This window comes from Oncorhynchus tshawytscha, linkage group LG16, assembly GCF_018296145.1.
Source record: "Oncorhynchus tshawytscha isolate Ot180627B linkage group LG16, Otsh_v2.0, whole genome shotgun sequence".
NCBI classification, from domain to species: Eukaryota; Metazoa; Chordata; class Actinopteri; order Salmoniformes; family Salmonidae; genus Oncorhynchus; species Oncorhynchus tshawytscha.
In genome coordinates this window covers 51,141,920-51,165,467 of record NC_056444.1, presented here as the reverse complement: position 1 = coordinate 51,165,467, position 23,548 = coordinate 51,141,920, and the positions used below count along the sequence as shown (strand labels likewise).

The 23,548-nt window shown below is 43.4% G+C and overlaps 1 protein-coding gene across 3 annotated transcripts; it reads left to right on the top strand.

The window, feature by feature from the left end:
• Nucleotides 1–646: 646 nt before the first annotated feature.
• Nucleotides 647–23,041, top strand: LOC112233092 (oxysterol-binding protein-related protein 2). Of its 3 annotated transcripts, none has more exons than XM_024400500.2 (14): nt 647–760; nt 11,513–11,700; nt 12,709–12,832; nt 13,199–13,274; nt 13,463–13,597; nt 14,606–14,703; nt 14,963–15,145; nt 15,372–15,479; nt 15,784–15,873; nt 16,249–16,372; nt 18,936–19,061; nt 19,504–19,627; nt 19,921–20,011; nt 20,170–23,041. In XM_024400500.2, the coding sequence occupies exons 2-14, from the start codon at nt 11,664–11,666 to the stop codon at nt 20,270–20,272; spliced, it is 1,419 nt and encodes a 472-aa protein (XP_024256268.2). In that variant the 5' UTR covers nt 647–760; nt 11,513–11,663; the 3' UTR covers nt 20,273–23,041. The 3 variants fall into 3 exon arrangements, with proteins under 3 accessions (XP_024256268.2, XP_042155248.1, XP_042155249.1); XM_042299314.1 differs by having other exon boundaries at nt 655–760; nt 11,499–11,700; XM_042299315.1 differs by having other exon boundaries at nt 657–760; nt 11,510–11,700.
• The last annotated feature ends 507 nt before the right edge of the window (nt 23,042–23,548 follow it).

The window sequence follows — 23,548 nt, the reverse complement described above, 5'->3', positions numbered from 1 at the left end:
CACCTGTTTTTTACAAAGCATGTGGCAAATAACATTTGATTTAGTAATTAGATACATTTTTGGCATACATATCCTTGTCCCTAATATGGATTAAAAAAAACATGTTTTTGTATCCTAAAAAAAACGAATACTGTGTGTAATGTTATTTAGTCCACCCACCAGCCAGCCTGTGTGTGTGTGTATTCTGTATTTACACTGAGTGTACAACACAGTAAGAACACCTGCTTTTTCCATGACATAGGCTGACCGGGTGAATCCAAGTGAAAGTTATGCTCCCTTATTGATTTCACTTGTTAAATCCACTTTAATCATTGTATATTAACGGGAGGAGACCGTTTATGGTAGTAGGTGACAGGAGCACCGGTTTTAGTGTCAAGAACTGCAACGCTGCTGGGTTTTTCACGCTCAACAGTTTCCCTTGTGTATGAAGAATGGTCCACCACCTGTGGGTGTCAACACGGGCCAGCATCACTGTGGAACGGTTTCGACACTTTGTAGAGTCAACTCCCTGACGAATTGAGGCTGTTCTGAGGGGGGAAAGGAGGGAAGGTGTGCAACTCAATATTAGGACGATGTTCATGGTTTGTAGGCTCAGTGTATGTGGATCAGGCGGTCCATTCAAGGATACCCGATTGGCCGGTTGTTAATAAGACCGCCCCTGTGGTCACCTACTTCCGCTTCTGTGTCAATTCACACCGTTTTGTGGTCCTCCTGTCCTTTCAAATTAAGTCAAACGTTACCAGGTGTCCCAACGCTTCAGGTACAGTAATTATATAACAGCATCTGACAGTTCTGTGAGTTTTGTGTATGGACTGTAATGTAACTACGCGCAAACTTTTGCTTCGTCTTCGTTTTTTTAATGCTCGCTAGCTAGCTTTTTTCCCCCCGGAGAGCTCTCGGACTAGCTTTCCAGCTAGCGTAGCTGGATATGAGCAAGCACCACAACACGTTAATAATTTGTTTGATTGTGTAGTTGATAGTAAGCTAGGAAGTACATACAGTGTTATAAAGGTTAACGTCGCATTGATCTAGCTAGCGAATACATTGTATACCTGCTAGCTAGTATACAACATGACTAATTAGCCTCTCCCCCGAAACGTCGCGTTAACTAGGTTTCTTAACTAATGTATGCCTTGCATGTTAACTAATCACGAAAGTAAGATGGCTTGTATAAGATACATTTACCATTGTCTACAACCGACATCGCACTGACTTGTTTAGTGAATTCGAGTTGGAGCATGACAGACTACTCCCTCCAGTTGGCTGTCTGTGTCTATGCTGCGTCTCTGTCAACAAGATACTGAATCATATCTGCTCCATCAGCTAGTAGATAACACAGTATGGGAACGTTATTCTGACCCCTGTTGTTAACCTGGCTTTGTCTTTGATGCTGGAGACAAGCAGACATGGGTTGATTATTTTAAATTCTTATATTTTGTGTCATTTGTCTATTTTCAAATAATGTGACTCCAATCAACTCATTCTATTGGCTTATTTGAAAGTATTTTCAAATTTCCTATGAATGGCCTACTGTTTGAGAGTATTTTCCAGTACTTTTTGGAAAATCCTTCCAAATTCTATTTTCAAATACCTGGGTTAAATGCATGGGAGTGTATTTGAGGATTGTAAAATGCATATTAAACTACTTGTCTTTTAAAATAAAACATCTGAATAATTCAATTGAAATGTATGTGAAAGTAATTGAGACATTTGAAAGTGTTTTTAACCTGGGTCTGGACCCTAGGTTGCTTCATCGTAATTTGAAGTACCAGCATTTTGGCAGAAATCAAGCAATGACCGGGGTCATACAGATGTTTAACACTGCGTATCCCCTTTCCATCTGTGATGCACAGTTGGAGTAAGGATGAAACCTTGTTGACAGATAATTCCCCATGGGCATAGCCTGCATAGTAAGCCTTGACTTTCTCCTGACAACCCAGTCAGGATGATAATTGCCCGCACCAGTCAATTAGCATCCATTTCAACCCAAGAATCTCCCAAAACATGGTGACTTACTAACACAACCTTCAGAGGCCATGCGTGTCAGCACTCTGCTGATCAAAGAGGTTAATGCCTGGATGCAAGTCATTACCATTTTCAAGAATGAATGGAAAAGGCTCACACATGGTTGGTGCATAGGATATAGAGTTTTGGACTAGAACGCGTCTCTTGTTTGAGTTCAAGGGAGGGTGATGGTCCTCCCAGGTTTCAGGTGACACTACATTGTGCTGACTCACTAACTTTAACTTACTCAGTGGAGGTGTGTATCTGTAGTCAACAGCAGCAGTGTCCTGCCCTGCCTTGGGTTACCTTGTCATCGGTGTTAGAGAGGTTACATTCCTGAAGGCTTTCCTGAGGGGCGCCACGGTGGGACGTATTAACTCTGTTTGTCTGAGTATTTGTCCTTTATAGTTTGCCAATGTAGACACATGCATGATGTGTGTTTGTGGTGCCTTTGTCTGTTAGTTTGAATCACAGAGTACCAGATAAAGCCCCACATTTCCTAGAACTAACAATGTAAACAATGTAAACCCATGGCACTGTGCCTCACTATTAGTCAAAATCAAATACATTTTTATTTGTCACATGCAGATGTTATTGTGGGTGTAGTGAAATGCTTGTGTTTCTAGCTCCAAAAGTAATACATTAATATCTAACAATTCACAATATACACAACCTAAAAGGAAATAATGGAATTAGGGAATATATAAATATTAGGATGAGCAATGTCAGTGGCATTGACTAAATGCAGTAGAGTAGAATACAGTTGAAGTCTGAAGTTTACATACAATTCGTTTGGAGTCATTAAATCTCGTTTTTCAACCACTCCACAAATTTCTTGTTAACAAACTATATTTTTGGCAAGTCGGTTAGGACGTCTACTTTGTGCATGACACAAGTAATTTTTCCAACAATTGTTTACAGACAGATTATTTCACTTATATCTGTATCACAATTCCAGTGGGTCAGAAGTTTACATACATTAAGTTGACTGTGCCTTTACACAGCTTGGAAAATTCCAGAAAATTATGCCATGGCTTTAGGTAGGCTAATTGACATCATTTGGGTCAATTGGAGGTGTACCTGTGGATGTATTTCAAGGGCTACGTTCAAACTTAGTGTCTCTATGCTTGACATCATGGGAAAATTGTAGACCTCCAGAAGTCTGGTTCATCCTTGGGAGCAATTTCCAAATGCATGAAGGTACCATGTCCATCTGTACAAACAATAGTACTCAAGTATAAACACCATGGGACCACACAGCCGTCATACCGCTCAGGAAGGAGACGTGGCCTGTCTCCTAGAGATGAACGTACTTTGGTGCGAAAAGTGTGGGGGGGGGCTTGCAAGCCGAAGAACACCATCCCAACCGTGAAGCACAGGGTGGCAGCATCATGTTGTGGGGGTGCTTTGCTGCAGGAGGGACTGGTGCACTTCACAAAATAGATGGCATCATGAGGAAAGAAAGAAAATGATGTGGATATATTGAAGCAACATCAAGACATCAGTCAGGAAGTTAAAGCTTGGTCGCAAAATGTGTCTTCCAAATGGACAATGACCCCAAGCATACTTCCAAAGTTGTGGCAAAATGGCTTATGGACAACAAAGTCAAGGTATTGGAATGGCCATCACAAAGCCCTGACCTCAATCCTATAGAAATCCTATAGAAAATGTGTGGGCAGAACTGAAAAGCATGTGCAAGCAAGGAGGCCTACACACCTGACTCAGTTACACCAGCTCTGTCAGGAGGAATGGGCCAAAATTCACCCAACTTATTGTGGAAGGCTACCCGAAATGTTTGACCCAAGTTAAACAATTTAAAGGCAATGCTACCAAATACTAATTGAGTGTATGTAAACTTCTGACCCACTGGGAATGTGATGAATGAAATTAAAGCTGAAATAAACTAATAATTCTCTATTCTGACATTTCACATTCTTAAAATAAAATAAAGTGGTGATCCTAACCTGACCTAAGAGAGGGAATCTTTACTCAGATTAAATGTCAGAAATTGTGAAAAACTGAGTTTAAATGTATTTGGCTAAGGTGTATGTAAACTTCTGACTTCAACTGTACATATGAGATGAGTAAAGCAACAGTCTATTTAACAGTCTGATGGCCTTGTGATAGAAGCTGTTTTTCAGTCTCTCGGTCCCAGCTTTGATGCACCTGTACTGACCTCGCCTTCTGGATTATAGCGGGGTTAACAGGCAGTGGCTCGGGTGGTTGTCCTTGATGATTATTTTGGCGTTCCTGTGACATCAGGTGCTGTAGGTGTCCTGGATGGCAAGTAGTTTGCGCCCGATGATGCTTTGGGCAGACCGCACCACCCCCTGGAGAGCCCTGCGGTTGTGGGCGTTGTAGTTGCTGTACAAGGCGGTGATGTAGCATGACAGGATGCTCTCAATTGTGCACCTCTTATTGTTTGTGAGGGTTTTAGGTGCAAAGCCAATTTTTTTTTCAGCCTCCTGAGGTTGAAGAGGCGTTGTTGTGCCTTTTTCATCACACAGTCTGTGTTGGTGGACCATTTCAGGTCATCAGTGACGTGTACACCGAGGAACTTGACACTTTTCACCTGCTCCAGGGCGCCGATGACGATTTAAGGCAACCCCCCGCAACTCTTTGATTCAGAGGGGTTGGGTTAAATACGGAAGCCACATTTCAGTTGAAGGCATTCTGTTGTACAACTGACTAGGTATCCCACTTTCACTGTGGTCCTGTCGGTGTTGATAGGGGCGTGCTCCTTTTGCTGTTTCCTGAAGTCCACAATCAGCTCCTTTTTGTTTTGTTGGCATTGAGTGAGAGATTATTTTCCTGGCACCACACTCCCAGGGCCCTCACCTCTTCTCTGTAGGCTGTCTCGTCATTGTTGGTAATCAAACTTGATGATTGAGTTGGAGGCGTGCATGGCCACGCAGTCATGGGTGAACAGGAAGTACAGGAGGGGGCTGAGCACGCACCCTTGTGGGGCCCCTGTGTCGAGGATCAGCGAAGTGGAGGTGTTGTTTCCTACCTTCACCACCTGGGGGTGGCCCGTCAGGAAGTCCAGGACCCAGTTGCACAGGGCGGGGTTCAGACCCAGGTCCCCAAGCTTAATGATAAGCTTGGAGGGTATGGTGGGTACTATGGTGTTGAACGCTGAGCTATAGTTAATGAACAGCATTCTTACATAGGTATTCCTCTTGTCCAGGTGGGATAGGACAGTGGGCAATGCGATGGCGATTGCGTCATCTGTGGATCTATTGGGGCTGTACGAAAATTGAAGTGGGTCTAGGGTGCAAGGTAGAGGTGATATGATCCTTAACTAGCCTTTCAAAGCACTTCATGATAACCGAAGTGAGTGCTATGGGGCGATAGTCATTTAGTTCAGTTACCTTTGCTTTCTTGGGTACAGGAACAATGGTGGACATCTTGAAGCAAGTGTGGACAGCAGACTGGGATAGGGAGAGATTAAATATGTCTGTAAACATTCCAGCCAGCTGGTCTGCGCATGCACTGAGGACGCAGCTAGGGATGCTGTCTGGGCCGGCAGCGTTGCGAGGGTTTACACGTTTAAATGTCTTACTCACGTTTTGCCACGGAGGAGAGCTCACAGTCCTTGGTAGCGGGCAGTGTCGGTGGCACTGTGTTATCCTCAAAGTGGGCGTAGAAGGTGTTTTGCTTGAATTGCGTCTCCACTTGGTCTCTATGCTGACGTTTTGCCTGTTTGATTGCCTTGTGGAGGGAATAACTACACTGTTTCTCCACTTTCAGTTTTGCACGAATGCTGCCATCTATCCACGGTTAATGGTTTGGGTAGGTTTTAATAGTCATAGTGGGTACAACATCCCTTATAGACTTCCTGATAAACTCAGTCACCATATTGGTGTATTCGTTGATGTTATTCTTAGAGGCTACCCGGAACATATCCTAGTCCGCGTGATCAAAACAATCATGAAGCGTGGATTCTGATTGGTCAGACCAGTGTTGAATAGTCCTTAGCACGGTTACTTCCTGTTTTGAATTTCTGCATTTTGGAAAGGAAGCCAAAATGGAGTCGTGGTCAGATTTGCCGAAGGGAGGGCGGTAAAAGAGGACCTTGTAGTCATTTCAAAAAGCTGAGTAGCAATGGTTTTCTCCGAGCGAGTGCTACAGTCAATGTGTTGGAAGAACTTCGGTTTTGAGGGTTTCCCTCATCAATGAGGGTTTTCCTCATTTGCTTTGTTAAAATCCCCAGCTACAATAAATGCGGCCTCAGGATATGTGGTACCTACCTATTTCTAACCCACTGTTTTCTCTATCATGTCTTACTCTGAAGCCATGTGCTGTATGTCCTTTTCCAAGGTTGACTCACTGCTCGCACTATCAATCTCTCCCATTCTCTCTAATTTCCATGTGGATTAGCTTTGGTTGAAACTCAGGCTAACCTTTCCCCACTACAGCTGTCAATGGCATTTATTCATATAGTAGGGAAGCCAGGCCTTCACTATTATTATCAAATCGATCTTTATTTATACAGCACATTTCAACACAATGTAGTATACAGGGGGGAAAAAAACATTAAAACAATGGAGGGAGAAAAAAAAAGTTCATATTTATTACACAAACATGAGGATAAAAAAAACACAAGAATGACTAAAAAGTTAACGACTTTTAAATATGTCCACAGTTTTGGCCCCACTCTGGTTCTCTGGCAGGCTATTCCAATGGCTGGGGGCATCGTAACTTAAGGCTGCCAATCCATGTCTCTTGGTCCTAGGCTTTGGGAGGTTAAAAAGAGAATGCCAGAGGACCTGAGGGACATACTGCGTACACAACTTCAAAGCATGTCTGACCTGTATTGGGGTGCACAATCGTGGGTTGACTTAAAAACCAATAGAAGATTCTTAAAATGAATTCTAAAACTCACAGGCAGCCAGTGCAGAGACCATAAAACCAGTGTATTGTGTGCTCTCCATCTTGTCTTGGTCAGTACCTGTGCTGCAGCATTCTGTATGTTTTGCAGTTTACCAATTTACTTTCTTGGGTAGACCAGACATGAGCGCATTACAGTAGTCAAGCCTGCTTGTAATAAAAGCATGTTTTTCACACACACACACAAAAAAAGAACGCAGAAACAGTATCTTGCTGCGTTTTCGTAAACGTAGTTCTTCAGTCACGGCTAGCTCCAAATCCAGAATTTTTAAAAGGACACATTTTGTGCTTGGGTTGCACTTCTCCACTCGGATGAGAAAATATTTGCCATCTTGATAAATCAGGTTCCTGCATTTTGGTCTCCAGACAGCGTTTTTTTGTGTGTTTTTTTTTCAGGTACTTTTCTCCGGTGTAGTTGTTTTTAGCTGTGTTTTAGCTGGCGACATTCTTTCTATGATAAACATTTAGAAATCTGATGGCCATGCTTGATTTTTCAAAGCTAATATGGCATACGCTTGTCTCAAAGCTTAAGCCATGCTAGTCTACGTACACATGGCCGGTACATTGAAACTGTAAATTGTTCACCGGTTATGGTTCCTTTGATCACGCCAACGTTCCTTGTCTAACTGTCAATTCTAGAGCTCGGCCTAATATTTAAGGAATATTTTATCTCATGGAACATGGGACCAACACTTTACATGTTTTATATTAATCAAACCCAAAACCCATGCAGGGTACTCTCTGGCACCCCAGTCACTTTTTGTGACTAAATAACCTCAAGCTGATCGTGTGACCTTCAAGGCGGTGACGTCTCATTCAAATGTCTGCCCTATCAACATTAGATTTAACTTGACTTCCTGTGCCTACCATAGTGACCACAGGTACCGGGAAATCGGGGGTTCGATTCTAGAAAGGGAGCCTGAGAAACGGCTACCATACCCAAGAATTAAGTCGGCAGGTGCATAAATTACCCACTCCCGACTCGGAAGTACTGTGTAAGAAAAATAACAGATCAAGACTCTTTCGAGCTCTACGGACCATTCCTTTGACCTCGTGGCTTGGTTTTTGCTCTGACATGCACTGTCAACTGTGGGACCTTATTTAGACAGGTGTGTGCCTTTCCAAATCATGTGCGATCAATTGAATTTACCACAGGTGAACTCTAATGAAGTTGTAGAAACAGCTCATGGATGATCAATGGAAACCGGATGCACCTGAGCTCAATTTCAAGTCTCATCGCAAAGGGTCTGAATATTTATGTAAATAAGGTATTCCTTAAAAAAAAAAATATATATACATTTGCAAACATTCCTAAAAACCTGTTTTTGCGTTGTCGTTATGGGGTATTGTGTGTAGATTGAGGAAAACATGTAATTGAATCCATTTGAGAATAAGGCTGTAACGTATCTGGAAAAAGTCGAGGGGTCTGAATACTTTCTGAATGCACTGTGTATATAAGCAAGCATATCGAACACAAGCAAGACACAGGCTGTCAAAATGGCTAAAACCACGGCAAAAGTTAACTTCAGTTTCGAATTGCAAAGTCTAAAATGTTTTGGCCATATATGGACTACCCAATAGCGTGAGTACACACTGAAACTAGCCTATCATGTGTAAACTTGTTAAAGTTAGCTTTCCACATGCACAACCTCTATCTCCTAATGGGGCTCCTGGGTGTGTTGGTCCTCTCCCCTTTGTCATTTTGCTCTCAGCTCACCCTTAAGAAGCCACTCTGCTTGCCAAAGGGGATTCTATTCAAATGAGCTAGGTCGTTGCTGTAGCTACCGTTTCTCACAGTCCATAACAGACTGGCCAAGTCCTCACATGCACACAGAGGTGTGTTTGTGTGTGTCTCGCATGGTAACATCTCTCCCCGGCTTGAGTTCTCTCTTCCCTTCCGGTCTCATCTCTGACTCCCACTGGCTTTGTATGTTGTTTACCAACCACACAGGACCGTATTAGGAGCACTATAGAGAATCTGGTAGCTGGTGTCTCCATTATTACCAGTGATGTAAAAATGCCTGAAAGTACTACTTAAGTCGTTTTTTGGGGTATCTGTACTTTACGCTTTTATTTTGACAACTTTTACTTCACTACATTCCTAAACAAAATGATGTACATTTTATATATATTAAAAAAATATGTACAAAAATATATATTTATTTGTACATGTATTTGTGGCGCAGTGGTTAAGGGAGCTGTACTGCAGCGCCAGCTGTGCCACCAGAGGTTCGCGCCCAAGCTCTGTCGTAACCGGCCGTGACCGGGAGGTCCGTTGGGCGATGCACAATTGGCCTAGCGTCGTCCGGGTTAGGGAGCGTTTGTCCGGTAGGGATGTCCTTGTCTCATCGCGCACCAGTGACTCCTGTGGCGGGCCAGGCGCAGTGCACGCTAACCAAGGTTGCCAGGTGCACGGTGTTTCCGCCCCCACATTGGTGCGGCTGGCTTCCGGGTTGGATGCGCGCTGTGTTAAGAAGCAGTGCGGCTTGGTTGGGTTGTGTATCGGAGGACGCATGACTTTCAACCTTCGTCTCTCCCGAGCCCGTACGGGAGTTGTAGCGATGAGACAAGATAGTAGCTACTAACAATTGTATACCACGAAAAAGGGCTAAAATAAAAAAATCTATATTTAAAAAAAGTATTCTTTATTATTATTATTTATTTTTTCTGGACTACATCATCTTGTGCCTTATTGCTTAATTACAGGCTAGAACACTTTACCAATGCAAGAAGATACTAGTAGCTTCCAGCTTTGTAGGCTAGCTTTCCTCGTTAGCTTCCAGCTTTGTAGGCTAGCTTTCCTCGTTAGCTTCCAGCTTTGTAGGCTAGCTTTCCTCGTTAGCTTCCAGCTTTGTAGGCTAGCTTTCCTTGTTAGCTTCCAGCTGAAGCTATCAATTCACTACACTGGTACTTTGTGATAATATGTTGACTTCAAAGCTCTTTGTCACCAAAAACAATAGTCATTGGAAAAAATGTTATGCATTCACTTCGTCTCCCTCGGCATAGTCACGTTTATCCTGTCTCTCACTGTCTGTGTTTCTTTTAAAGTTCACTTTAGCCAGCCATGTGGAGTCGTGGCGCATTGTAGGCTATTTACTGTGCTTTTGATTGACAACTGAACAGCAAGTGTTGACTTGTTTTTAAAAGTTGTCGAACTGTCTGAATAAAGTCGATCCGCTACATCACTTTGCCATTCATAAAGCATGCAACGTGGTTATACAGTGCCTTCAGAAAGTATTCACACCCCTTGACTGATTCATTTTGTTGTGTTACAGCCTGAATTCAAACTGGATTACATTTGAGATTTTTGTCACTAGCCTACACACACACACACACCCCATAATGTCAAAGTGGCAGTGTTTTTAGAATGTTTAACTTAAATCCATGGTATCGCATTGGGACAAGTAAACCAAATGATTATCCTAGGTTTCCTTTCCTAGGATGTCGGGGCTTGCCAGATAGTGTCGCTAAAGTGAGCGACTCTCATCAGTCAGTGTAGCCTACCGACAGAGCGCTGTTCATTTGGCTCCATAATTTACATATGCTACTGGTAGGCCTAGTCTTTTTGGTGATTTATCTGCAGATAAATTCTAAAAACATTCAATGAAGATGGTGAATCATCACTGCAGGAACAATAGGTAGCGGAGAGCCTCATTCTTGTCCAACTGTAATAATTAGGGCCCTCACGGAATCCAGGCATTCAAACGGAATATTTCAAAATCTTTTGACCTTAATCGGGAATCAACTAAATGTATTAAAAATGTAATTTATTTGCTCTATTTTTATCATAAGACTTGAACAGAATGCGTCAGTGATTTGTGTTTCCTGCGACTTTCTGAAGAGGCAACGAGAATGCCCCTGTCTGTGTGTGTGCAGTCCTCTGTCTGTGTGTGTGCAGTCCTGTGTGTGTGTGCAGTCCTCGTGTCTACCACTTATGCTACTGACTACCTTTCCTTCTCAGTTCATTGTTAACTACAAAGTAGCCTATGCCTACCTGGCAGAATGATACAATGATTATTTGCATCAATCCAGTGTCCATTTGTTTTGCAAACTCACCAGCCACTGTGGCAGGTAGATTTAAACATCTGCAAGTGGAGTTGGGCAAAAAATGGAATTGTCCTTCGCAGTCCTTGGATCATGCACATCTCATAAGACACATTTAGAACTTTTATTATGCAGAAATGTACATTTAAAAAAATGACCGTCAAATACCGCCATACACACTTTCATATGGCCTATGCCACAGGGCCTATGCCACAGGGCCTATGCCACAGGGCCTATGCCACAGGGCCTATGCCACAGGGCCTATGCCACAGGGCCTATGCCACAGGGCCTATGCCACAGGGCCTATGCCACAGGGCCTACACCAACACGGCGGCTCCTCGCTTGTTGATCGTTGGTACAGTCCAAAATTCCCCAGTGAGTGTGTTTTTTGAGGCATTCCCTGAGAACAGTCAGTCACCCACCCTAGTCCTCCTACACTCAGATCACCACCCAGAAAAACCTCATGGAGGGGAGGGGCTACCAGAACTTGTTTTTGTCTTCCTTTGCAAATCATTTTGCTACGGCGTTCACTAATGAATACAATCCTGAACTGTTTATAGTATGTGTCCAGCAGGTTTGCTGTGTGAGCTGCTGCCTGTTCTGACGTGGTTGCGGAGGAGGAAGTTGCCGTGCCAGAGACCAGTGAGGCCCGCTATAGGGACCATGTTCTAGAGGCTCACCTCCCTCTCCGATAGCACCTGGAGGTCCGGCTTTGACCCTGTACAATGAACAACGATGATGAATTCTACGACGCCGTAACAGGTGGGTGTCCCTGTCCATACGGGGGGTGTACATAATAGAATGACTTACCAGACCTTCAGAGGTGACCACAAACCTGTAGGAGAACACGCACACAGAGGGAGAGAACATTGACAGTGTTACTCAGCATTTTTTTTAAAAAATCACTATTATCAGGGTCCTGTTCAACAGGTTCAACGTGGAAGTTCTGAAACGGGAGAAGTTACTTGTTTCAGCAACGTTCTCAAATACATTTTTTGGGGGGGGGTGGGCTTTTGGTGTTTTGGAACGTTGCTCTGACAACTGTCATGGTCAGGACTCAGGAGGTAGAGGTGTGTCTTTGTACTGTACTTCACGCTGTGGCACAGTGCCACACAATATGCTGTAACCTGTGCAGCTTAACTGACACCTTCAATAACGCGGCGCTCTATTCAGCGTCCATGATTTTGGCTTTGCCATCAGCAGCAGCGGGGATGTGTGAGGGAGAGCGGATGGAAACGGCGTGCAAGGTGCTGCGCAGCGCACGCTGTGTCGTCACGTTATTGTTCCTGTCCGTCTCGTATCAAATCAATTTGATTTATAAAGCCCTTCTTACATCAGCTGATGTCTCAGTGCTGTACAGAAGCCCGGCCAAAAACACCAAACAGCAAGCAACGCAGGTGTAGAAGGACCCTTATCAATCCCAGATCACATGGCTAGAGGTGTTCCGGTTGACTCGGGGCCCCAATGATTTATTTTAAAGTGTTAACGGGGCACCACACCTTTTCTCTTTTCCACGCCTACGATGCTTACTTCAGCGTCAGACAGTGGCTGTCATGTCACAATGTGTATCACGTCCATATTGCAATCAGTTCTGCGGCTCCCCCTCATGTAGTCATTGCTTTGACCTGTAGCCCAATTGCAAGACTGTCTACTTTATTATTATCCGAGCATGTTTTATCATTTCTATATTAGGTAACCTTGTCAGGCAAGGTGAGTTGTGTGCTGTATAGCCTTTCCCTAATTTGTGGCCGACCGTTTCATGTGTGTTAGGCTTGGACTCTGATGAGTCGTATGAAGGCACGTCGGAGGCCAGTTTTAAAGACGCGGGGGTGTACGACGTCACCCCGAGGAGCAATGGCTCCACGTCACCGGAGAACGGAATCAGGAAGCGCAGGTACGCTCCGATTCCTGCCGTGTCCTCTCCTCCCGAGGCTTTTCTCTGTTTCTTTCTCTCTGTCGTCTCTCTCTTGCTTTCTGTCACTGTCGACACTCTTTCTTCACCTTAGTCTCTCTCCCTCTCACCCCTTCCACATGGTTAATAGCTTTAACTCTGGTAGAAGACTGGCCAGTTCTCATGCTCCTCTTAACTCTAACCCAGTCAGTCCGCATGACGACACCCAACAGGTCAGCCTCTACCATCGCACACTGTATTACTGATAGTCATCATAGGGATACTCCCCTTCCCTCGGATTCTCTGCTAGACACTAATGTGTTGTCTCCCTGTGTGTGTTTTTGACTTTCTCCTCCTGACGTCTTTCAGGACAACGCTACCTGCCCCAATGTTCTCCAGGAACAACTTCAGTGTGTGGGGCATTCTGAAGAAATGCATTGGACTGGTAAGGGCTACAGACCATATCTAAAGGACCACTTTTAGACCGTGACGTTCTCTGGGTCTCTACTATGCCAGTGAGTTTGATTTCATCCCACTTGTGTGAAAGTAATTTGCGTTCTAATCTTGCTCATTTTCTCTCTCTCTCTCTGTGTGTGTGTGTGTGTGTGTGTGTGTGTGTGTGTGTGTGTGTAGGAGCTGTCCAAGATCACCATGCCCATTGTGTTCAACGAGCCCCTGAGCTTCCTCCAGCGGATCACAGAGTACATGGAGCACACATACCTCATCAACAAAGCCTGCTTGCTGTCCGACTCCATAGAGCGCATGCAGGTGAGAGGGCATTCTACGGCATTAAAAAGCTCATTCAAATTGAAATGCCTATTAAAATTTGGCTAAAACTAATTGAATATGTCATTGAACCAATTGCACTTTATGGCAGCGAGGTGTGGGGTCCACTTGCAAAACAAGATTTCATCAAATGGGACAGACACCCCATTGAAACTGCATGCAGAGTTCTGTAATATTCTCCGACATGTCCAGAGGAAAACTACAAACTATGCATGCAGGGCAGAATTAGGCCACTATCCACTAATAATACAAACTCAAAAAAGAGCAATTAAGTTTTGGAAACATCTAAAATACAGTGACCCCCTCTCATATCATTACCAAGCCCTGCAATGCCAAGAGCTGGGGCTGAGTTCACAAACCTGTTCTACTAACACACTGAAGCCTCAGGACCAGAACATCCAATCAATCAGGATAAACCAAATTACAACACAGTCAAAACAAAACTATATTGCTTATTGGGAAACAGGGAAACACAAGCACAAAGCAAAACACAGTGCAATCTGGCCCTGCATTTCCTGACAAAATTTCAAAAATATAAAACAATTAGTGTCATTTTCCCAAATTTGAAACCCTTATTCAAGGTTTCAAAGACCTCTCTGATGAGGATAGGCTACCCGTCCTGTTGGGGGAGGACGCAGAGAGCTAATGGTTGGCAGCGCACTACATTGCTGCCTGCCATAAGATGAGGGACAGTGTCTGACAGATCAATCAACCTACACATGTACTCTACTGTATGCTTATTGTTATTGTTGAATGTATGGTTATTTTGACCCTTGGTTATTGTTGTTACTGTTGTCCCGTTGACAATTTTGATTCTCATTTTTATTTATTTTTTATATTGTAAATATCCAAAATAAGCTTTGGCAATATGTACATTGTTACGTCATGCCAATAAAGCAAATTGAATTGAAAATTGACTGAATGTAGCTGGATCACAACTAGACTGTGTGTGTGTGTGTGTGTCTGACTCCTCCCCTCCGTTCTTCCCAGGCGGTAGCTGCTTTTGCCGTGTCGGCCGTGGCGTCGCAGTGGGACAGGACTGGAAAGCCCTTCAACCCTCTGCTAGGAGAGACCTATGAACTAACGCGGTGAGGGGACAGGGCTGCAACGCTCCCATACAAAGTGACACAGAGAGGAGTTGTAAAAAGCTGTGTAGCCCTGGATAGTTCCTTCCTGTCTTTGACTAGACTGCAGACGTTATTGGCCTTTTTAATAGGACATCTTTACCTGCCTTCAAGCATGAATTTAACAACACTTGTTTTCCTCTGCTGACCTTATTTTCAGTAGGCTATGATAACAACCTTTCTCCTTTTCACTTCCTCTCCTGCCTACTCTCGCCCCCCCCAGCGAGGACCAGGGCTACAGGCTGATCTCGGAGCAGGTCAGCCACCACCCCCCTGTCAGTGCCTTCCATGCTGAGAGCCTGGTCGGGGACTTTGTCTTCCATGGCTCCATCTACCCCAAACTCAAGTTCTGGGGCAAGAGTGTGGAGGCTGAGCCCAAGGGAACTATCACACTAGAACTCCTCAAGTGAGTCAAACGTGGGTCGGTGGGTGGGCGGTAGGGGGTGTGTTTTATTTTATCATCTATACCTGGTCATAGGGTTTTGTTTGGTTGTTTTCTCAGTGCTTTGTCAAAGCCAGTACCGCTTCAGCTTCTGTAATCCTATTTTTCTTTACAAAGTCTCTCTTGTTGTGTGTGAGTCCATTGCACTGAGGCTGTGTTTGCTGCCCCTCTCCTCCCCTCCTCTCCACAGGCACGGTGAGGTCTATACATGGACCAACCCTTTCTGCTGTGTACACAATGTCATCCTGGGCAAACTGTGGATCGAGCAGTATGGCACTGTAGAAATCCTCAACCACAGGTGAGTAAAGGACTGGATATTATAGTTTATCTTATTTTACCTTCAATTCCTGGTTTGGAAGAATACAGATGTGTATATATCCACCACTTTCAGCATAGTGGACTTAGGGGTTAGTCTTACCTTCCATTTAAGTCAAATGTTCACTTTGTCATGCATTGATGTCAATGGGAAGCCAAGTGAAAATGTGTCTTAAGTGGTAGTCAGGATTCACCCTTTAATTTGTAAAGACTGTCGTTGAGCCATAATGGTATGGCATGGTTTGTCTTTTCTCCTCATTGTTCTTATTCCTTTCTGTCCTGAGCAGTACTGGAGATAAGTGTGTGCTGAACTTCAAGCCATGTGGCATGTTTGGGAAGGAGCTGCACAAGGTGGAGGGCTACATTCAAGATAAGAGGTATGTGGAGGTATTGGCATCATTCTGATGAACTGACTTCGGCTTTCTTCACTGGTCCAGTTGTAAGTGTTTTGGTGACACTTTTGCCCGTGTCGTGTTCAGTAAGGTTTCTAAATGTTTTCTCCCTCCGAAACACGTCCCTGGTGGGTATAATAAATAATATCTTCCATTTAGGAGACTCCAAAGCGACTTAGTCATGCGTGCATCTATTTTACTAATGGGTGGCCCTTGGAATCAACCCACATTCCTGGGGTTGAAAGTGCCATGCTCTACCAACTGAGCCGTACAGGACACACAATGATAGCACAGTGTCATTCTCTGTCAGTACAGCAGTATTTGGTTGCTGACGTCTCCTCCCATCTCTGTCCCTGGCAGTAAAAAGAAGCTTTGTGTGATCTATGGGAAGTGGACCGAGTGCATGTGGAGCGTGGACCCCCAGACGTACGAGTCCAACAAGAAGGCTGAGAAGAAGGCAGACTCTAAGAAACAGAAGAGTCCGGTGAGTGGGTGTCTTACAACATGGAGCAAATGAGATGTGTTTTTTTACATTTATTTTAGCAGGAAAGATGTAACAAGTCATACGTGTCAAAAATTGGAAACCAGTGGGAAAAAACAAAGGCACACACGCACACACACACACCTACACGCATGCATACATGTACACGCATCAACACCTCAGAATCCAGAGAATTCATTTCAGAATACTAACGTAGAGCTTGCTTTACATCCCGCACACAGTATAGCTTGGTCGCCCCCAGTGGTCCACCTCCCTGCAAGTTATTTTCAAAGCAGATTGAGCCGAATAGTCTTTTTCATTACCCTGAAGAAGGCACAGGGATGCCGAAACGTCGGTGGTTTCTTACCTAATCAATTACTGGGAGGTTATAGATATGGAGTGTGCGGCTCTTTATGTTTTCATAGCTTGTGTTTTATTGTTTGACACATTGTAAATAGGCCTATACAACATTAACTTTTCTTGATATAACTCTCCTCTGATTTTGATTTCCTGATGATTCTGGCAGCATGCCATGACGTTATGTCAAGGTAAAAAAAAAAACAACGTAGTCTATGGTAGGTCACTGTTGGTAGTCTGTAGCCTCTATGTATGTTCTATATATGGGTCTTTCTATAAATGGTGGGGCCAATGTGTGACAATGGTTTGTGTGGATCAATGGTTTGAAACAAAAATGAAAAAGATTGCTATGCAGTTCCTCGTGTATTTAGAGAAATAAAAGTGAATTGATGCCAAATTAGCCCGTAACTCCACCAAACAACAACATAGGCCTAGGACTATATACCCTTTAAAATGTGTCATTTCATAACTTTATCACCAGATTATATCGTGAATAGGGCCTGGCGTCATATCGAGTTAATTTAAATGTATTTAGTAGCGCGGATTTCCAAATGCCTGTATTGCAAGTATCTAGTTTTTTGGTTTGTTTTCATGAGTGTTTATGTCTGCTTGTTCTCATGTCTTTTTGGTCTCGTCTCCTTCGCGCTTTCGGTGCTTTGCCGTATGCACCTTCCAGGACACAACAATCCCCCTGAAACTGGTTATTTTCAATAACGGCCTAGGAACAGTGGGTTAACTGCCTGTTCAGGGGCAGAACGACAGATTTGTACCTTGTCGGCTCGGGGGTTTGAACTTGCAACCTTCCGGTTACTAGTCCAACGCTCTAACCACTAGGCTACCCGAGCGTGTTTCCATTGATTCTGGAAAAACGCTCAGTTTCTGTTGGCACAACATTACGGTGCCAATTAGCCTAAGGCTAGTAGCATTTTAGCCACAAAGTGATATGTGCTAGCTGTTTAGTCTGTGTTTTTATAAATGTATCATGAGCTTAAAAAGCATTTGTATGATGAATTGACAACTCGTTCTCATTCTGAGAAATAAGCATATTCTTATCCAGGTAGGTAGACCACTCGATCTCAACATCTAAACAAAGTGGACAGGCTAGCATGCTGTTCACAGGTGTATGTTCATGGCAGTTCAACTGTTCTACCTTGTTAGCTAGCTAATATAGATCGATGTTTCAGGGTTGCCACGGCTAGCTACAATTTCTAGCATAATGACCACTCAACCTGCCCACTAGGCCTGAAAACTGGTTGATAGTGAATGGTTTCATTAACTTAAACACAATGTTAAATAGTATTAATAAAAATCACATTTTCAACTCGAGTATGAAAACTCTAAATCAAAAACACCCAAGTTTCCTTTTTGGCTAATTTTATTTAATAAAAAAAGTTTGAATTCATGTGTGGCTCCAGCCTGCTGTCTCAGTTATCCATCCCTCTGTAGCAAGATGGAAAGGAGAGAGCGAGGGAGAGAGAGAGAGGAGATCCATCATGAGTCCAGTACATTAAGAGTTCTATTCTACTAATTAATCAATAACTACTATTTATAATTTGATAGTCTAGCACTCAGGTACAGTGCCTTAGACTGCTGCGCCACTCGGGAGCCCAAGCATTTGCGAGATCTCGATGCCATAAAAACTGTCCAACGACAAGATCCAGGATTATTTATTTATAGCCCCTTTTTCTCCCCAATTTCGTGATATCCGATTGCGATCCAGTTCTGATCTTGTCTCACCCTAACCCGGTCGACGCTGGGCCAATTTTGCGCCGCCCTATGGGAGACTCCTGGTCACATCCGGTTGTGACAATCTGTCATCGACCCCGGGTCCCCCTTAATGTATTGACATTAACAAAATTGGCAGATTATTATCGATGACTTATCAACAGCGGAAACAAGTTGTCCACCGCAGAAAATCCTCGCCGGTACCCTAGTTTCTAGAAAGACCCATGTAGTAAACCAGTGAGAACAGTATGTTTTTATATGTTCATTTCAGTATTCTGTTTGTAGTAGACATGGTATACTCATGGTACACGATGTAAACATCCCTTGCTTAAGTCATTTCTGATGTTTTTTGTTGTTGCTTTTATTCATGAGGAAAAATACACATTTCATTTGGTTTTGAAAAAGGGCTATTTATATCAGACGTGTGTCTGCGCGCGCCTGTGTGTACCTGTGTGGTCTGTGTGGTCTGTGTACCTGTACACAGGAGGAGCCTGAGGGGGTCGACGGTGACGATGCAGACAACATGCCTGAGGTCCTGGAGACGGTAGCTGTGATCCCTGGCAGCACCCTGCTGTGGAGGATATCGTCACGACCCCAACACTCTGCTCAGGTAACGCACGCCGCCGTGTAAACAAAGGAACGTGTACATTCACATGCTCGTACACACATACAAGTTGAGCGTATATGTTTCTTATGCAGGTCCCTAGTGGCCAATAGATCAATTACCTGTGATCACCTAGGCACAGGTTTGTCTAGGATGTTTCATTGCTTTGTCCTCCACACACTGATGAAGGCCTAAGCCGATGCCTGTTGGTGTATTTTAATAATGACTTGGCCCATATATAAAGGCTTTTAAATCTTTCAAACCCACACGAGTGCCTGGACTATAATTTTGCCTTTTTCTTTTCAATTACTATTCCCTTCCAAGAGCACCTGTGATTGTTCTGGAATACCTGAAGCACTCCTACTTAAGTTTATACACACACACACACACACACACACGCGCACATCGATTTTGATGGTGTTAATTCTGTAGGATCTTGTTTTTCCAGATGTATAACTTCACTAACTTTGCCATGTCACTGAATGAGCTGGAGCCTGGTATGCAGGCCACCCTGGCCCCCACAGACTGCCGCCTGCGGCCCGACATCAGAGCCATGGAGAACGGAGATATGGGTAATAGTCTTTCTGCTACATCCCCACACTTGCTAGACGAGGCTGCCCTCTAGCATTCCATTTGGGTGGTGCATTCACATGTCCTATTTGTTTTCAGAGTCCTTTCTGTTCTTAGTGTGTGTGGGGTGGCGGGGTTAAAATCCAATGAACAGTAAAATATCCACATAGCCAAAGTATTAGTCTGGTTTATTGAAGTTATGGTTGTGTCAGTTTTTAATTACAGAATAATACAGTGGTCAGGAGGGCCATGTATCAAATGGCTAATAGAAGATCCTATGTTCTTGTTTGTGCAGATCAGGCCAGTCGAGAGAAGGCGAGGCTGGAGGAGAAACAGAGGTCGGCGCAGAAAGACCGTTCCAAGGACGAGGAGGAATGGTCCACTCGGTGAGAACTTGGGTGTCCTCACATTTCAATATTTTTTTTTTGTTCATAAAATACTTGCATAATAATAAGGTAAACAGTGGTGTGTGTGTGTGTGTGTGTATGTATATATTTTTTGTTTTTTTAAGTAAACCATAATTGTGTTTTATCGTGTCTTCCAGATGGTTCCAGTCAGGTACAAACCCCTACACGTCCTCTCAGGACTGGCTCTACAAAGGGGGCTACTTTGATAGGAAATACTCTGACCTTCCTGATATCTACTGATCCGGGGGGGGGTTCTATGAACACCTGCTGAACCAACCCCCCGCCCCCCCCTGGCACGCCCCTGTTCTAAGCACCACACGGTCTCCCGTTGGAACTCTGAAGCGGTGATAGCCTCTCCTTGTACAACACATGCGTCTGTGTTAGCACAACCCTCTCCTCCCCAGTCTCCTGACAGTGATGAAAGGGAACGGTCAACGGTGAAATCAGGGATGTGAATGCTCCTTTGACTGATAACGGGTTCTTTGGGATATGTTGGTGGCAGCACAGGCGGAAGCAGACATGAACAGATACTGTGAGTCTGGAGGAGACTTAGTTTAGTTCTTGAACAGGAGTGCATTGTGGGTACCCCTCCCTATCAGACCTGGGTTGAGTACCTATTTCAAATATTCAAAATACTTGAGCTTGATTTAAATTGTTTGGCATGTGGAGTTTGCACTTTTGGAATGATTTCATTGGTTCTGTTGCGCCTGACAAGCTAAACAAAGCACACCTGGAGTATTCCACCCAGGTCTGGCTGTCCCCTATATACGTCCAGAGGACAAGCTTCTCATCACTGTAATGTAACCTGTATGTATAGATAAGAATGATCATGTGACCATATAGGCCAATCACACACATCTAGCCACATTGGCCACTGCTCAGTCTGTGACTACAGCCCCTGATTCGGGCAGTTGGCTAGTAATTCCCCCATCCCAAAATATTCCTTTTGTTACTCTTCTGCATGGCTTTTGGCTAGCTAGCTAACAGTGTTAGCTACCCCTGGCTCTGTGGCGGTGGACCTACCGTACGTTTGGCCCGGCTGCTGTTGTTTACCTAGTCAGTCAATTTAGAGTGTTCTCGTAATCACGAGTAAGAAAATAACAATGAGCGTTACTAAGATTATAAGAAGAGTATAATAGGTACCAGAGGAGGCTGGTGTGGGAGCTATAGGAGGAAGAGCTCATTGTAATGGCTGGAATGGAATTATTGGAACGGTATCAAAAGCGCCGAGCGTATGGAAATCACGTTTGACTCCATCACAGACATTACAATGAGCCCGTTCTCCTATAGCCCCTCCCACTAGCCTCCACTACGGTGTGTGTGTGAGTGTGTGTGTGTGTGTGTGTGTATGAATGACCGTAGTGATTTGTACAGAATCTTAAGCCATATGGTTCCTTTTAACTACAGGTATAACTGGCAAGGGTGGTTTGCTGTGCGTGCAGTCATTTGGCTATGAATAAATGAATTGATAATTGTTACCTCAAGAACTAAATAATAGTTATCGCCAGAGCATGATAAAGCATTTTTCATGTAAGATATACATGTATGTAAATACCTACTTTTTTATAAATATAGCTAGCTAATCATCATAATACTGTCCAACCAGCTCAAAGTGAATTTGGAATTGAATAGAATTATAGCCTATATGAAGTAGAAGTCATTGTGTAATATTACCAGCTTCCCTTGTAAGCATATTGTTGCCTTCCTCGTGTTAGGAACTCTTTGTGGCTTTAAACCACACACTCTTACATCACCAATCTCTTTCACAACGACGAGCCATTATGTGTAAGTTCTTATTTATAAGAGACTGTGGCATTTAATCTTTTTTTTTTTTTTTTTTACAGAAATAGTCACACTCATGCAATATACGATAGGGGTATATATTTATTTTTTGGGGGGGGATTCATGTGCAGTTAATTGTACTGCGATGAACATTTAGCCTTGTAGATTAGATCTGCATGCATGAATCAAAGTGTAAACCAACGCGTTTCTGCTCTGGAGGACTTTCAAAGCAGCAGACGACTCTCTAGTGTCTGTCTTGTGAAACATGTCACGTTGACCATTGGGAATGCTCTTCATGTGAGTCCAAACGGAATCTCTTGACGTTATACGATATTGAAATGTAGGGGGATTTAGTTTGGATTTACCATGTTACACTGTGCATTTGAAACGACTGTCAAAATCTATGCAACCAACCAATAGCGCTTAGTGTCTCTGTATACCTTTTACATGTTATAATAATACACATAAATACTTTCGTTTTGTCACCGGCAGGCAAACCGACATTTAGATGACTGTATTGGCAGCTTCTTGACTGTAGATGAGCCCATCTCATAAGTGATTGTGTCCATTTGGTTTGTGGATCACCATGGTAGAGTCTCTAAGTAAAGAGTGTAAAGATGACTTGACAGTTTAGAGCAATTTGATCTTGACGGAGTATTTGTGCCTCTCTCGCCTCAGTTTGCTACTTATTTTTTTTATTTTAGCCCGACACGTCACAATTACGTCTATTGCTTTAACAACTGTCTTTTTTGTTGTTGTGGAATTGCTGGTGGCTTGAGAAATGGGCAACGGAATGTGGCAAAAAGATACGGCGAACCAAGAAGCCTTGCGTTGTTTCTTAGGTTGATTGATACGTTTTTTCCCATGGTTATACTTAGTGCCTAAATTTAAGTAAGCCAATTTTCTGAACCCTTTTTTTTTTATTTGATTTTTTTTTTAACCTGCATTTCATCTAATATTTAAGGTGTTTTTAGGTTTATCAGATGAGTTTTTGGGCCCATTTGTTTTTCTAACCCATCGCTCTATACAGTACTTTATTTTTGTCCATAACACTTTGAAATGTTTAGGTCAGAAGAAGTGTCCGTTTTTTTCACCGTGTGTACAGGAAATGTATGTAAAACTGATCACTACTTCGGGTTGTGTCCACACACTTCATCACATTTCATCTAATTTGTTAACTAGCAACTTTAAGACTAATGCACCAACATTAAAAAAAGTAGATTTTAACTTGCTTTGTGTGGTGTTTAATTGTGTAAGAGTACCTTATACACTGACATTCCTAATGATATGTACACTGTTTTTCCATGACATAGCTTTCACCTGGATTTTCCTGGTCAGTCTATGATCCCTTATTGATGTCACTTGTGAAAATCCACTTCAGTCATTGTAGATTAAGTGGAGGAGATTTTTAATAGGTTAAATAATTATTTTAAGCCTCGAGACAATTGTTTATGTGGGCAAGACTGATTTAATTGCCCTTTTGAATGGGGTATGGTGGCAGGCTCAACAGTTTCCCATGTCTATCAAGAATGGTCCACCACCCAAAGGACATCCAGCCAACTTGACACAACTGCATTGGAGTCAACATGGGCCAGCATCCATGTGGAACGCTTTCGACAACTTGAAGAGGCCATGCCCTGATGGATTGAGGCTGTTCTGAGGGTGAAAAGGGTGTGCAACTCAATATTAGGAAGATGTTTTGTACACTGTGTAAATTGTGTTTGACCATTTTGA